This window comes from Pagrus major, chromosome 4 (genome assembly GCF_040436345.1).
Source record: "Pagrus major chromosome 4, Pma_NU_1.0".
Classification (NCBI taxonomy): Eukaryota; Metazoa; Chordata; class Actinopteri; order Spariformes; family Sparidae; genus Pagrus; species Pagrus major.
Window position 1 is genome coordinate 10,274,634 of NC_133218.1, and position 17,969 is coordinate 10,292,602.

The 17,969-nt window shown below is 40.3% G+C and overlaps 1 protein-coding gene across 1 annotated transcript in view; it reads left to right on the forward strand.

Annotated features, from left to right (window-relative positions):
• Positions 1–17,969, forward strand: part of adamts17 (ADAM metallopeptidase with thrombospondin type 1 motif, 17) — a 113,554-nt gene that overhangs the window by 33,997 nt on the left and 61,588 nt on the right. Inside the window, exon 7 of the mRNA XM_073464567.1 lies at positions 5,661–5,704. Within this exon, the coding sequence (XP_073320668.1) occupies positions 5,661–5,704 (44 nt within the window). The remainder of the gene's footprint in view (positions 1–5,660; positions 5,705–17,969) is intronic.

Below are 17,969 nucleotides of genomic sequence, written 5' to 3' on the forward strand. Positions count from 1 at the left end.
GTCTCCAGCTCCAGTCAGCAGTCAACATTACAGAACAGAAACACCCGATTGTGGAGGTCGCTGCAGATCACTGCTGCAGTCAAGTTGATAAACAGAAGTGAAGATAAATCCACTTTTTAATCCCAAAAGTTAAAAAGTAATCTCTGAGCTCTCCTCCCGTCTGTAAACTGCTCCGGATCTTATCAGAATCTGATGTGACTCTGGATGTTTATTCCTCCAGAAGATCTGGCTCTGCACCTGACTCTCTCCTCCAGAGCTGCCCAGCTCTGACCCCCACTGTGCCCGACTCTCCTCACGCAACACTCGGCACACGTCTTTTGTTTTGTGTTCATAGAGAGACCCCTAGCTGCAGAAATGACATAGTGTTGTCAAAATTGTGCTGATTAATTTTCTGTTGATTGACCTAGCAGCTCTAGTGAAAGGTGTAGGGAATTATTTCCCAAGTGTCCACCAGTAATATACAGGTTGTTGTGGCCATTTCCCATGTGATTGTGTGCACCTGTACAGATCTGAAGTGTTGCTGCTTCAACAACATTACATATATTAAATTTATCAAAAGTTGTTTAAAATGTGAACTTTTCATCAAACCAAATCTAAGGTATTTGTCCTTAAAGCCTGTTCATGTAGCACAGCTCCAGTCTTGTGTAGCCTGGTATCTATACATTCTATGTGAGTGACATTAAATCATCCAGAGACCCCTATCAAATATCCTGTTATCTCCTCCTAAGAGCCAGTTAATAAGCTGTTAGAGACATACTGCAGTCATGTCATCCACATGAGTTTTCCACAAGCTGCAGTGGACAGCCACATACAGCTACACACACACAAACCCACACACACAAAGGTCGCTGAGCGACCATGCGCAACAGGAAACCTGAGAGCACTGCGACACGCTTTAATTTGCCTGCATGCTACCTCGCTCTCACTCTGATCGCTGCTGGCAGCATCCCTCTGCCCCCCCCCTCCAGCAGATGTTGATCCTGACTGCTCCTGTCCTCACACAGGACGCCTTAGGACAGTAGTGGTGGTTGTGTTAGGGGGCAGATCAGGTTTGTAACAAACCATCTCAAGAACAAAAGGCCACTTTATCCATGCCCTCCTCCCTCTCCTCGCAGCAAGCAGAGACAGGATAGGATCTGACAGCAGACATGAGTACCCGGTTAAACAAAAGGATTCATTTTACCCCCACTCTCCCTGCCTGCAGTTACAGCAGGTAATAATAGCTAATCCTAAATTAGGAATGTGTCATGTTGTGCCAGACACTGCCTTGTTGGGACTGAAGCATGAGGATGGAGAAGAATTCTGCCTCACTGACAGACTGAGGAAGGAGTGATTAGACACCAGACTCCATCGACTCATGAAGGGGACGAGGATTTTTATGGTCAGATACCGTGTCCCAGTTCAGGGGCCACCTCCTTTGAAGTCGACAGTTCAAGATTGACCATAACAAAAGGCCTGGCACATTTACAAGGCTCTGGAAATGTGGCTGACAAATTAAAACCATTTGACCGAACATCAAGGACATAACCGATTAGGGCTGTACGATTATTAATTTTAAATCAGACCCACTGCAGAGACGTTAGGAGATGATGCATGGGTCAACATGGGACTGCAATCCATCCTGCAACATCTCAACTCTTCAGGAACATATGCAAGGATCCTGTTAATGAACTTCAAATCAAATCAGATCAGATCAATTTTATTTATACAGCCCGAAATCACAATCACATTGCCTCAGTGGACTTTACAATCTGTACAGTGAATGACATCCTCTGTCCTTAGACCCTCGATTCGAGTGAGGAAAAACTTCACATATTGAGAAAAAAAACAGGGAAAAAGATGGAAGAAACCTCAGGAAGAGCCACAGAGGAAAGATCCCTCTCCCAGGACGGACAGACATGTAATAGATGTCGCATCTGAAGACTGTGGCATCAAATTTTAAGGGGGCATGGAAAAAAGAGCTTTTGGAAAATAATGATGTAAATCTGCTCAGACACTGATAGAAGCTGTATGTTGAGACATCTTGGCATGTATACGTCGCAAAATCAACACTGACAAGATACAATGGTTGGTTCAGTTGTCTGACAATAGAATGTAAATGCAAATGAATGTAACAAGAATGAATTCAGATGTTTCCTATTGCTCAGCCCTGTATTGATCAAGCGTCTCGGAGTGGGATCGGCCAAAATTCTCAGAGCAATGCATACTTGGCTCTTGTCAAAGCATTTTATCAACTCAGACAATATTTAGTCCTAACGTAGTAAAAAGCAGCTGGGAGACGGGGCGCCCATGCACAGAGGCTGTGTCCTTGTCACACAGGCTCAGGCTTAGAATCCTACGTGTGGCCTTTTGCTGGATGTCATCCCCATCCACCCTCTCATTCTAATGGAAGCCATGAGGAGAAACAATGTTCACTTGTGACTATGATTTTTACATTCTGTTTTGTCAAAAAGGTCATGGATTTGACGTCTGACCCTAAAGGTGCATTTCATGCCGCAGTGGCCAGTTCCTCCCCCATCATTTGTAGATAACAAATGACCTCCAGACTCACTGCTGTTATTTTCAAACTCATTTGAATTTGAACTGCAGTTCACAGCTAAACTTTAGAACATCACGAGTGAGCTTGGAGAAAACTTAAATTAATTGTTTTTTGTTGTGGTGACCTTGCATTCACCTCCTTAAATGTCATTTTGTTTATTTGGTTCACATGGATTCTCTGGTTTGAACTAATCAGAAGAATGGGGACATGTGTTTTCATTTTAATATTGACAGGCAGATTTATTTGTACTGTAGTGGGCAATGTATAACAGCTGATCAACATTTGATGTGTAATGATTGATAGTTGTTGTCTCTATTTGTTCGTTTGTTTAAAAACTTGTTTCCAGACAACAAGGGAGGTCAGGCTTGTTTATTTCAAAGTGCTTGACATAGGAAAATAAAAACTTAAGAATCAATCTCAGAAACTGTAGGCCATGAGAACTTTATTAAAATCAGACAGTAGGGTGTCTTACTCATGTGATGTGAATAGTATCTGTGAATTGAAATGTGTTTTCTGTGTACTTTCACTACTAATACGTTCTCATAGATGCTCCTGTTTGAACTTTACATGAGTTGTCTGCAGTTTTGTGAGAAGATGCATCCTCAGCAGTGATCCCTGTATATCCTGCTTCAAGTCTTTGCATCATTCTGAGCTGGCAAACAGCTCTGTGTCACCATGTCCTCTTGATGCTGATGGAAACCTCACGGCAGGCTCTTACTGCTCCTCACAGCTCTGTGGCCTGCAGAATGGCAGCTTCATTCCTCCAGTAATCCTGTAGACATATTGTGGAGGTGTGGGCTTGACTAAATATAATTCAGCGTCAAATAAAAAACTACAAGACTATCTTTATCATTAATAAAAAACAGTTTCCCAACAATTTTTCAGTCTGGTCAGGGTAGAGAAGAAGCCTCAGTCTTTAGACTCTGGGATATTAAGTCTTTCTGTACACTCCTAATAATATTTATAATAATAATTACACTGTTTTATATTCTTGAGCTGTGAAGATGGAAATCAAAATGACAACACATCATCATACCTAAACGACTGAAATAGGTAGATTGTCACAGCTCCCAAAAGAACATGACCGTTGAAGCGTACCAGTGATAGGCGTATCGCTTTTAGGCACTTAAATGTTTGGATTTCTACAAAACGTTTTTCTCATAAGGACAGGCTCCCAAATGATGTTGGTGCTGAACAGCGACTTCCGTACCTACCTGGTATCACCTTCCTGAACCATAGACATGACACAAGTTCTGGAAGTTGGTGAGCTTTGATCGGTCGTTGTCATGTCTCCTAGTCAAGTCACAACATGAATTAATGACCCTTTGATCAACCAATCTGTTGATCATGATCAACTACTCTTCATCATGTGGTGCTTGCTTGTCTTATTCAAATATTATACAAATGAGGCCATCACAGGATTGACAAAAGTTACGAGATAAGGTGAAGTTATAAAAAAAATACAACACATTTGTGCTGGGAAAGAGAGAAAGGCAATTTTGCTTCTTGGTCTTGTAGGTCAAAACATTGCATCATTCATTTTTTGGGAGCTTTCAATATCAGTGTGTGGACCGTCTCTTTTCAACCATCACAATCAGGTCGTGTCCGGGTTCTGGTCCATCCAAAAGCCTACACTAGTAAACCCATAGACTCAATTTACATACAGTAGCATAACATTTCATCAAACTCACACACAGTGAGAACTAGGTCTTGTTGGGGTCCAGTTTCCAGATGGCAGATGTGCAGCTGTTCACACCTAGATGAGCACTCCCACATGTCAATGGGAACCTCTCCTCCTCCACTGCTGTCGCTGTAGTGCGAGCACACTCGGCACTACACAGGGTTGTAAAAACCTGCAGCTGTAAATATTTATGACTCCAAAGTTTCCCTCCACACTCACCCTCTCCAGATCTTTGTCTAACAGGTCGAAATGGCTAAATCTTTTATCTTTCTCCCTCCTTTACTTGAAAATGATGCACAAGCACTATCATTTAGCAAGAAGTGTAACTGAATGGACAGTTTTGATAAGCGTGCCCAATTACTTTTCATTTCAGCAGAGTGGAGCTGTAAGATATGTTGTGTCACCTCTTAGGCTGTGTACAGACCAACTGAGCCTCCTCATTCATTTGAATGGAGCCAGTCCTTCAAGACAGTGGGGAAGACAACGTAGCGAGCTTTGGCAAAACAACGCCGGATCATACTGTGAAAAGTTGAAGCTGGCACAAGTTTTCCTGCTGCACAGTGCTACATGCAAGACTCTGCACTGGCCAATCAAAGTCACACAAGTGCTCATTCTTGGTAGATCGCAAGTGAGTGCCATATTTCTACTGTTTATATATAAACAGTTGAATAGAATAGTTGCAACCCATGCTCACTGTCACCTCAGACCAGGGCTCATGAAATATCAGACTTTGTCATTTATGGTCAGATTAGGGTCAGATTTGACCCAAATATTTTTGTAACATTTAAAAATTATTGCTAAAGCATTAATATTTTGACAGTTATTGACAAGATGAAGATTGAAATCTCAGTTGTTCGGTGTTTTGTGGCAAGACTGATAGATCCACAGTAACCAAGTTGTCACATTATGTGACCAAATATGACGGTGTCCACAACGTAACAAATTTCTCCAGGTGGACAACATGAAAAACACAGGTGACATGTGTCCCTTCTGTAGAGCACGCCATCAAAAGCCACGAGCCCTGCCATAAATCGAAATTGAAGGCATGTCAAATAGATGTGAGTTGACACATCTGACAAATATTTATTTTATTTAGAGCTCAGAATTTAGTTTCCATGGTAACTACCAAAATCTTTTATCTTTTCATACTTCCATATCCAATTTCTGGGCTAACATTACGTCTATAAACCGCTGTATGTGTCATGAGCCACTCGAGTGACAGCTGGCTTTTCACCCGCGAGGCCGCTCAGAAGAAACACTTCTGCCATCCAACATGGTTTTCTAGCATAACCCTTAAACAGACATTTGTGCTGTGTTGGTGGATTCTGCATGAATGGATGCCTGATTTCAATAAAGCCAGTCCTGTAATCTGTGCTATCAGTGCAGTTAGAGATAAAGATGAAGGTAGACTGAGTTAACGTGTTGTTTTTTCTCTTTTAGGACAGATTTCTGCGTTCACAAGGATGAACCCTGTGATACTGTCGGTGAGTGCTACTTTACCTTTTACATTTACATTTACATTTACAGTAAGGGCATTTAGCAGACGCTTTTGTCCAAAGCGACTTACAATAAGTTCATTGTCCTTTTACATTGTCTGTGTGTGTGTGAGAACACAGTTACCATGAACACACACACTTACACACACACACACACACACACACACACACACACACACACACACACACACACACACACACGCTTGTCTTCTACAGAGAAAGTCAGCAATTTGACTGCTTGGTATTTTGACCTTGAAAATCACTCTGCTCATCTGTGTGGTATTTTGGTGCTGTGTGAATGGAGCACAGGCGGCAGGTGGCAAAGGTTAAGGATTCATTCAAACCACAAAGTGATGAGGGAGTCATTGGTGTTTTTGTGGAAAATGTGTCTTTCTGAGAGTAGACTCCTCAAAACCACGTTAATGTGATGGTTCTATCACCAACCCTAAAAGATACCTGATGGTGGGTGACGGTAGTGGGGTGTAATTGTTGTCAATTATCCACTTTGCATGACTAATTAATTTCTCTTGGACCTATTGGTATGCATATCTGCCCATATTTATTTTTCTGTAGCACTTCTCCTGTTCAGGATCTGAGGACATACTGCAAGTTGGTTTATAGTTTATCAGCTCTGCCTAGTTTAGACAGTTTGATCAGAGTTTGGTGGCTCACCCTTTCTGGAACTAACTGTACTCTTTGTGTTCGTGTATATGTGCATACAAAATGTGGAACAGTAGTGTAGTTGATACAGTAGCCATAAAATCCGACAGATGACATGTTTTGCTTCATTTGGGGGATTTGTGCTGGTGAAAGAGTGGAGGGCAGTTTACCATTGTTCAGTTGCATATACAACCAACACTGTAGTGACACAAAGCTGGTTGAAGGTCTCTGTTTTAGGCTTCGTTTAACAGTCCACTACGACCTCCTCCTCATGAGGTTTTGTTCAACAACACACCACATCCACCTTTGCTGCTGACAGAAGAGTCATTATTCACACATCCACTGTCACTTCCACTTAAGGCTGTGTTTGTGGCATAGTATAATGTAATAGTATTCATGCCTGTTCTCACCAGCCACCCAGCATATTGAATAAATGCACAGTTTATAATTTAAGTTATTAGTCTGATCTAAATTATTTTCTCTCCTGTGTGACTTGTGATCTTGTGGGAGAAAAAAAGTTTTACCAGGATCATCTCTCTGAGTCCTTCATATTTTTTTCCTTCTGTAAATATGTGAAAAACAAAATTCAGAGGGAAAAAAAATTCTGTGTGTGGATTTTTTTGTTTTTCACAGGAAAATATTTTTTTTCCTAGGAGCCGAGTGAAAAAACAAAATTCAAGAGGAAAGTACGACTCAAGTGTTGAGTGTTTTTGTAATACTGATTTTGACCACAGGAGGCTGAAGTGCACGACTATAGGACGGAAAGCATCCATGTTCTCAAAAAAAATGCATCTATGATGTGTTAGCAGGTTATCTAACGTGACTGTCATGTCTTTCTATTGGCCAGGAATGTGTCATACTTGGCGCCTATCTGCCGTTAGTGTCATGGGTGGAATATTTTGTATTATCAGCAAGTAGATAAAGGATTAACACTTTATGACCTCAAATGTAGTATTGTTCAAATTCTGATATATGAGCATTTTCCTGTTACACAATAGTTTATGGTTATAGTGGTCACTGTCAGTTGCAGCAGTTAGAGCAGAGTGTGTTTGTGTTTTCCTGTGATCCCCATAATAAGGATTAATGGTAACCTGTGCTTTAGGTGAATGTGTGTATCTGCTTCTTGCAATTTTTTTTCTCACTTGGTTTCACACATGAAAAATTAGAATAAGGAACATAAAAAAGATTATCCTGGCAAAACTTTTTCCCCACCAGATCACAAGTCAAAAACACAGGAGAGAAAATAATTTGGATCAGACTTAGAAAATGGATCACTAGAAAACAAAAAATCTCACTTGCCCCTCAGGGCTTCCGTAGGTCTCTCAATCAAAACAAAACAAAAGTTGTAAGCAGCGTGGGATCATGGAAGTTGTTGTCTTCATTATTTAACAACCATCATTGCTCATTAAAATCTATCTGACGTGACTCCAGCGTGACTCGAAATGATCACAGTCGAGGTAATGTTTTTGTTTTATTCATGTTACATTCAGTCTCTTTCACCAACTTCCTTCTCTTTTCTGCGACATATGTTTTCCTGGAGGTTAGAGCGACTGGCAACAAAATGGCAACTGGCAACCCTGCCTTGAGTAAAACAATGATTTCTTTGGGTTTGAATATTGTTTGAAGCATTTGGAATAATGCAAGTGCACAACTCAAGGAAATATTTAACCAAAGGTCTAGCTGATTTTAGACATTTTAATGCAGAAATGTTACATACACTATCTGTAAATATGGAGACACAGTGCATATTGGAGTGGAGTCCCTACGATCATGGGTTTTCTTGTGGGGCACAAATAATTGTCAATCGATACATTAAAACAGTGAGATAAGTGATGTAATGAAAAGATCACTTTTTAACCTTGTCATGACTGAATTCTGTGATTAACACAATAGAATACCTGGGTGTACACTTGCACAACAAGCTGGCCTGGAAAGAGAACCCTGACATTATTTATGGGAAAGGCCGGTCCAGCCATTTTTCCTTGGAGGGAAATGAAGAGCTTTACCATGTGTAGCTGGACAGTTTTATTACAGAGTTGTGTTAGTGTACTGTGTCGGCAGTGTACGGACGGCTGATGATCACAGGCTAAGTGAGATCATCAATTCTGCAGTCTGAGGAGGAGCTGAAAAGATCCTGAGGGTCATTATAAGGAATAGACTGGAAGTCCCCCCTCCATCACTTTCTGATGAGTCTTCACCTTCAAAAGTTTATTGCTCTGGTCTGATGCATGTGTATTTGAGTGGGTTTGAGAACAGTATACAGCGGTGTATGATCTTAAAAGATTACTGCCTTTGCAGCAAGCTCACCAGTTTCACATATCTCTCTTGAATTATGTCTTGATCATTTATGTGCTGTAAATGACTGTCTTTAACAACCTCTCCTGCCCTGAGGAATTGGACCTGCCAATGCGTTACGTTGCCAGATGACATTGCAGTGCAAATGTTGAGCCAGTTTCAAAGTTTCTGTGGACAACTGGTGGAAACCTCTGCTTTGCACCTGTGTGGTGTTGGGGCTGGTTGGCTTGTTGACATGAGGGTTCTGCAGTATCAGTCTGAACATAGCCTCATATTGAACATTTACAATTGTTTACTGTCAACATATGCCATTTGTTTTTCTCTCCAATCTGCTACTGGTAGGTACAGTATTATTCACTTTTCTATGGTTTTGTTTAAGTGACTTAAAGCGCTGAGTTGAGGTTTGGAAAAGACTGAAGAACAAGATAGGATGCCTTGACATTTTAATCAAAACCACCAACGTTCCTTAACCCAAACCAAGTGTTTTAGTAGCTGAAACCTAACAACACATGGGATGCAGGATATGAACCCTGCTCTCTGTCGTCAGAGTCTTGAGCTTTGAATTCCAAACCATTCACCAACTTTCCTGGATTTAAAAAAGGGTACCAGCAAATGTAATCCAGAAAGCGATTATGTTTCCTCAAAAACACATTTTGCAAAAGAAATTAAACATAGTCAGAGGCGATGCGGTGGCTAAAGAATGATCTACTCTGTGAAGTTCTGTTCCTTTTCCTACATGGATTTCTTCTGCCTCTGTGAGCCTCTCTGTTTCTGTATTATGTAATGCTGGAACTGATCCATCTACAATTCTGATTTATGCCCTTGGAAGTTAGAGAATTGGCTGCCATCCATGAAAGTCAAAGCGCTTTTCTTTCCTGCTTGTTTCCCCATTTGACCACATGAACCCAAAGTGTAGAGGGTTTTTTGTTCTTGGTGCGACATATTTAGTTTACCAAAGGGCACCAACATTCCCTGAATTGTAAAAGACAGAAAGACAGATTGAAATGAGTTACAAACCAGAGCAGTCCTACACTGACTTTATCTGAGTCAGACACTGTATAATACTGCCATCTGAGTCCCTCAGAGAGCAAAAGCAGTGTTTGTCATAGGGAACCCTTGTCATACAAAATACACCTTTGAACAGAGTCCAGTAAATCTACTGATTTTCATACCAAGAGGACTTCCCCTTTTGAAACATCAGGAAGGGGTGTGAATGTTTTCACACTCTGTCACCATCTGAAGCTGAAAATAAGGGCCCCATGACACCTTTCATCTGGTTTGATGTGTACATGTGTGCATATGTGCACAAGTTATTTAAGTGTTTGTGTGAGTATGTTGCATGTGTGACTGGTTTCCTTTGAAGAGGCCTCATAGTTTCAATTCGGTTGTTGCTCTGTTGAGTCAGCTCAGCTTTATATTAGATTTAGTGGCCTGTAGATGCATTTGCACATGAAGAACTTACTATGAATAACATTTTCTTAATGCAAAGTTGCATAGTTCTGGATTGGAGGTATTTAAAATAACCTCAACCAAGGAGGTTGTGTTTGTTTGTTTTTATCGGTTGGCTGGATGTATGGATGGATTTCACAAAAACTAATGTACAAATTTCTGCTAAACTTGGATGGAGGATGGGTCTCAGCCCAGACTAGACTCCATTAATTTTTGGTGTGGGTCCGGATAAAGGTGATAAAGATGTTCAGGACATAATGCATGGCTCTTGATAAAAGAAAATCAGGCATGTTAAGGTGGCTGAGCACAATGTTATGTAGATCTTAGATCTGGTGAGTTTAAATTATAAGTAGTTATGGGTGGTTTCAGTGATACAAGGCTATGAAGTTTGATATTGGATTAGGCTTGATCGAATTAAAGTGGACTGTTGGGCCTTGGCGCAGGTGTGCACCCTACTGAGTGCCATACTCGTACTCAAATAATACTATATATATATATATATATATATATATATATATATATATATATATATATATATATATATATATATATATATATATAAATATATATACACATATATATATATAAAGTACTCAAATATGTTTTTTTTCTCAACTGGATGTTCTACCAAGTGGCTGAAGTGGCAGCCAAAAATGTTCTCATCATAATTTAGTATTAGGGAAACTAAAGTTGACATTTGGCATAATACCTCCATTCAAAGCTGCCTCCCTGCACAATTAAAGAGCCATCTTACATTAGGTGTGTGAAGTAATGGATAAGGCATCCAAACATCTACTGCACATTCAGGGTCTTTTTTTCTGGCTGATTGTGGTTGACTGTCTGCGCACAACAATGGAGCAAATGGTTTTAATTGTGATCATCTGAAGAATCATTCTGATGCTGAGGATGGTTTCATCATTGTTTTACAGTTGTTGTAGTGGAATCTGCCAGGACAGGCAGGACAAACAGTGGGACCTATTTTTGTGAACCCAGCAGATTGCAGTCCACACTTCCAAGGGTGTCCTGCCAGACAGTACATGGGCCAGACTCATCAAAAATAAGAAGTGCGTGCAGCTGTTGTCCCTTGTTACACAGTGTTGTAGATAATGACACCGGGGCAGGATTGGTAGGAACAGGTGGTCCAGGTGGACTTAATAGTGGAGAGAGGATTTTAAATGGATGGTTTTTCATAGAACTGTGAGAACTGTTTTTAATGTGTTCGTATACAACACACCAGTAGACACTAGTCTGTTGCTGGTTGCACAAAATGTAATCTGCTGATCTGGTGTGTGTCCTTGTGGCTTGACAGTTTGTAACATCACTCCAATGAGAGACTACCTGCTGCCTTCAGATGGCTGTGAAGGCAGCTAGCAGAGTAACGGAAAGGCCTTCAGTAAATGTTGTCTTGGATGACAGAGCTGGTTATCATTAATTCTTTATTCTATCGTTATAATAATACAAATAACATAACACAACATTGGGCCCTATTTAGACGGTCTGTGGTGCTCGATCTAAAGCGCAGTGTGCTTGTGTGTTTAGGGTGTGTCCAAGTCCATTTTCTAGTTTAACGGTGGATAATCTGGGCGTAAAGTGCAGCACACTTGGAACCTGGCTTTGGGAATTTGCTCCCATTCAGCCACAAGCTCAGTAGTGAGATTTCAAGTCTTGGCTCTCTGTCGGGGTTGCAGTTCAACCCAAAGATGTTGAGTGGGGTTAAGGGAGTTCTTTTTAATTTATCAGGGCTGCAACTAACGATTATTTTCATTATCAATTAATGATTTAGTCTATAAAATGTCATAAAACCGTGAAAAATGTTCACAATATTTTCCCAGAGCCAAAAGTGATATCTTCAAATGTCTTTTTTTGTCTGACAAACAGTCCAAAACAATTTCCATGAAGAATTATGTAAAACAGACAAAAGCAGTAAATCCTCATACTGGAGAGACGGCAACTAGAGAATTGATCATTAAAGTAGTTGCAAAGTTTCTGTTGATTAACTGATCAATTAATGGACTTATGGTTGCAGCTCTAGAATATGTGCCATGTAAGCAAAGTATAAAATAAAAAAATTCTCAGTTCAAAATACACCTTTGTTTTTCATTGGTTCTTAAAAGGGTTCATAAGCAGGATGACAGTTAATTTAGCGTATAGTAGGTGCATGTAGAGAGCAGATGGTGGTATTTCCTAACTGATGCTTAGTGGACCGTGTCACCTCAGCCTCATTGACCCACAGGAGTGTGGAAAGAGCTTTTCTTCTATTTTTCCTGCTAATCTCTTCCTTCACTTCTTTGTTTTCCTCTCAGCTGCAGGTCCTGACACAACCAGCCTGTTTGTAGTCACTCTCTGAGTGGCTCTCACTGCAAACAACTTCAACCTAGCAAGCTGTTTACTATAGTGTTGTGTCTTTAAATGTATTTATCTTAGAATGTTAAACTGTTGACCAGGTAAGATTAGGGAGTTTTAGGAGAATAGAAGTGAAACGACAATAGAGAGTTGAAGGTTTAATCCTGGTATAATCACTGATTGTGGAGTTTTGAATTCTCCTATGGCAGGACAAAGTGACTCACACAAACAGAGGTTATACCTAAAGAACCTGGGAGGTCTAAACACGAAAGTCAGCCCTTTTAAATGTGAACGGATTAGTGTTGAGTCATTAAACCTGGCTTTCTGGTCTGTACGTAAAAAGTACATTTACAAAAGTACTGTACTTAAGGTACTGTATTCTGTTACTTCATACATACACTCCATACACTAAATTTGGGAGGCAAATATTGTACTTTTTACTCCCCTACATGTGTTTGTATCAGACCGACAGCCTCTGAGCAGCACCACTTGGATTTTATGCCTTGCTGCTTAATGCTTAGTGCTTAATTTATTTTATTTCAACTTTTTTGTCTGTGACCTTTCTAAGGTCCAAACAATGGGAGGACAGCAGCCTATGACCTAACCAGAAATGTCTCTCAACGAGATTTCATGCATCCAAAGCCTGACCTTTGTTGGAATCATTGACATCATTTCCAAATGCTCTTTATCAGGTTCACTTTTCTCTTTAGTCCTTCCTCCCCCTTTCAGGCTAACTGACAGATTTTGATGATGTTTGGACAGTGAGAGAGAGACAGGGATTACTCAAGAATAGTCCATTGCGGTTTGACATGATGTGTCTCCGTAGACTCAGTACATGACATGAAAATCACAATGTTGCTATGACCCACCGAAGCACTATAACTTACTTCACTGAAATGCGTGGAGATCAAAAGCATGTCTCCTGAGCAACACATCTCAGTGTGAAAATGTTATAATGGTTTTCATTTTGATGATCATCAGCTGGAGGCCTTAAAGCAGATTTCTGCAGGTGTGAAGGGAACCTTGTGACGTAAATTTCATCAGCTGCCCAAGAGAGCAGGTGTTGACATCTGTGCAGATGACCACGAACCCCCACAAATTTATGACCATGTGGAATGCATCTATCTACTTGTGCCGACTGCACATTTGTGGAATGCGAGTGTGTATGTGGATACCCAATTTAGTATGCACAGAATGGCTGTCCATGCGGCTGTCCTCATCTGCATCTGTTTTCTGTTTTTCTGCACCTATCCACACATAGGAAGGATAAAAAATATATACAGAAATGAAGAATGCCGTTCATTGTGTAGGTTAAGTTGCATTAGTTTTCCAACTTAGCCCTTAGGAGTCTTGGGCTATTTTGGCCATTTTTTAATACTTTTGATTTTGCCATCATATATCACATTAAAACAATGTTTACCATGCCAATATTTGGTATCCTTTTTTTTTCAACCAATATGACCTAACAAATTATTTTTTTACTTTTAGATATAGTATCAGCATAATGGACACAAAAATGCACAAAAATCATAAAATCGAGATTTTAAAAATAGTTATTTTTTAATATCAAAAACACAAACATGCTCAATGAAGCATTTTAAAACTTTAAAATGTAATAACAGGTTCCAAATGTAGCACACAAAAGTAAAATGTGATTAAATCAAGCTATATACATTCTTCATAACACTTTGTACACATTTAAAACAGAGAGCTACATAACAGGCCTTGCATTCCCAGAGTGTTAGGGGTTCCTAAATAGTGCAAAGGTAACATATAAAAGGTAAAATTAAGATAGCATCAAATATACTATCAGTGAGGCTGATAATCAAGGTCGACCCCTAATGAACACGTCATGGTACCTATGACTGAGGCCCAAAAAATAAATGAAAATGCATCATGAAATGGAAATAGGTGATCTTGGAATATACCACTTGCCATTCGCAATTGTGAACATAACAAAAGCCAACATTTATGGGCTCAATGATTTCTAATACACTATATTCTCACAACTCATTGAAATATCTTTATTATCATAGTAGGGGAAGACTTCAATCCGATCCTCAACCTAAACCTTGAATACTGGAAACAGTTATACCACTTTTACACCAAAATTAGTGCGTATATGCAGTTTTTTAAACTCAGGTAAAACTGATTGATTCCTTGCCTATTTCCAGGAGACGAGTTTGCCTTTCTGTTTTTTTCATTGTGTGTCACATTTGTCATCATGAATGCAGTAGAAAAAAACAGGGAACAGTAGAAAGCTGCAAATCACATAACTCATAAGACTACATTGAGAAGATGTAGAAGAGTCTTAATCAATAACATTCTGAATTAGACTTATTTTTTCCAGAGCTGAAGTTGCGCCTGGTAACAGATGAAAATTAGCATGTCCACCCAGGTGTGGTGTTTCCATCACAGCCAATCAGAGCTTGAGCTAATAAACACCTTAGTAATTTGATGCGGGAATGAATGCTGATTGTTCCCATTCACATTAAAGACAAAAGCCAGATGTTAGTGGGTTTTCTGCCCAATGTGAAAGGGTTATTCATTATCAGAGGGAACTTCAATCTGATCCTTAACCTAGACTGATCCCACACTTAAATGTTGGTATTCAAAGAACCCATCAAATAGAGAATATTCCTATTACTTATCCCATTATTATCTCAGACAATGGACCATTGGTCTTTACTTTGTGCAGATCCAATCGTGTGGACAAAACTTTCAGCAATTTCCTTTCCAGAGAGTAGACGTCTGTCACTCAATTAAATAGAAACATCACCCTTTGTACTTAAAATAGTATCATCAAAGCTGTTCTCAGATGACAAATTGTCTTACACACACAGGAAAAAGAAGAAAGAAGAAGAAATATGAACAAGAACACAAACTAAAACATGACGTTTTGACTTGCCCACAGAGCAAACCAAAAATAAGGTACAGAGATGTAGCTTTCAGCTACACAATTCCCCCCTCCATGGCACCAAAATGGCTGTGATCTGGATTTGAACCTCAACCACTGAATGTGATTACAATTTACCTAGTTATTTGATTGCTCTGTGATGTAGTATGCAATTGAGTGACGGGGTGTAATATTAGTAACCAGCCACCTTGTTGCAAGGACTGCCAGGTGTTCGCTGAGCAGGTGGTCGCTCTATGATCTGAGCTGGGCACAGTGAAAAAGATCCTGTCCGTCCCTTGGCTGAACATCTCTGTTGTCCACCATTTGAAGGAGCCCACTCCCCACCAGTCAGGCAAGATGCAGAAGGAAATGGCCTTCAATTCCAGTCCTCTTCCTTATTCCATCTGGACAGAAGTGGTTGTCGGATGCAGAAGGAAAACTTGTTGGCATATGGCTTAGAATAAAACCTGGCCAGAGTGGAAGACAATCTTGACTGGCCAACAAGCTCTTGACGGAGGGAGGGAGGGCGAGAGGGGGGAGAATTTAAAATGGTTGCAGTGCATCGCAGACTTTCATAGGTGTGACATTGACATTCAAATTTAAGTTTTTGTCTCATCACCAGATGTTTGTTACACAGAACCATCTCAAAAAGGCGCCGCTGGAAACTGATTGGAAAAGGGCAGGAACTCCCAAAGAATAGTCTGTCCATCACCGTATACCACGGGCTAAATTCAACCAATCAGACTGACAGTAAGAGAGCGCTACCACCAATGGAGTCTGTTGGTAAAACAAGTTCACTCAGGAGAGACTCATAATTTTTCTGAGTGAACATGATTTATTTCCATGTGTACAAAAGAATGGGAAAGTTTGGCGGTTAGACTCCATCGTGGTGAAGTAATATTTGGGGAGGTGATGAAGCTGTGCATAGAATAGGAAACCCCCTGATGGAGTCTAGACACTGGTGGTGGTGAACTAGCAGTTAAAACTAACAGTGTCTTCTCTCGCTGGTCACCACACCTAAACCCCGCCCGTAGCTGCAAGTAGTTCTTCAAAGGAACTACTGTGGGCATACTGAAGCTTGAAGCCTGGCAAAATGGATTTGCTGGATCACAGAATCACACTGAATCCAGCTGCCTCGCAAGGTGATTCATCAGGTATGTATAAGTAAAGCCTAAAGCTGTTACAGAGATTCTTTTTCATATGGTGACATTTCCAAAATATATCCTGTAGTAGAATCTCAGAGTGTTGTGAGTCTCAACAAAGCTTTCCTCTCTAATTTCTATTTGTAACGATGGATCCACTGGCATGTAGACAAGCATTTATTCATTACATGGCTAATAAAAGTACAGAGAGTGTGGAAGAAACTGAGTGTTCTGGCTCTGATTGAATCTATATCTCAGTTTTACCCTACATAGCGCTACTTCCCACACGCTATCACATATTATCAGCATGCACATAGCTATGAGGTAATGGAAGTAGATGCAGACAGAGGCAGCGCTGTGTGTTGTGAGGCATTGTGGCAGCTCCTGGCCATGCCTGGCCCTGCACGGCTCTGCCCTACCATAATACTCTCAACCTGCTAATCTTCCTGCACAATGAGAACACTCCTGCTCTTTGTGCAAGCAGGCCCAAAGTGTGTGACCTACTTTGAGCCTCACTATAATCACAGCACTCATAAAAGGTCCTGCTTCAAAACCTCTACCACCCACATTTCCCCTCCCTGTTTCTCTTCTCCAGGCTGTCTCAAACTTTTTTGTGTCAAAAGGCCCCCAAACACACACAAATGTGGCCATGGAGTAGCATTTGATAAGACTCCAGGGAAGGTTTTAGTTGTTGATCTGTTTTATTGAACTGAACAAACATCTCCACTATACACAGAAGGATTTGGATGACTTGGCTCTTTTTTGTGAGTTGTCTCATCTGGATCATTTTTATTGAATGAATCCATAAGTTAATATTAACAATGGGTCAAATGACTAGGTGGATTGTGAAATTAGAGCTTGTGGTATTTAAGCAACTCAAAGCTCTTGGTTAAGGTTAGGGAATGATCATGGTCTTGGTTTCATATTGAAATGAGATAGGATATGTTTGGTTTTTCAGTGTTTAACAACCAGCTTTCCCTAATCTGAACCAAAATGCTTTCACCTAAACCAAACCACATGACACAGAACATGGACCTTCTTCTCCAGTGTCACTTTTTACACCTACCATCCACCCCAGCATTATCCCTACGACTTCTGAGGTATAAGAACTTTTACTCTACCTGGACTACAAAAAGCCATGGCTCGTGAACATAATCCAGATGGCAAGAATGTCCTCCAAAATGTATTTGATAAAAGTATTTAGTACACAGGGTTGCTAAAAGACCCCTAATCCCACATTGAGGATTTCAGAATTTGATTACTTCGGTTCTTTTGGTAAGAGCAGATTGATAATTAAATGTCTTATGTTTTATGATCCTCCAAGCTCCTTATCGCTCCAAACTTGAATGGAGGATGGGTCTCGGCCCAGAATAGACCCCATTAACTTCTGGATCAGAAGGGCAACACATGAGTTCTCAGTATTTGATATTTTTGGTCAATATTCAGTACATGTATATTTCACAATGAT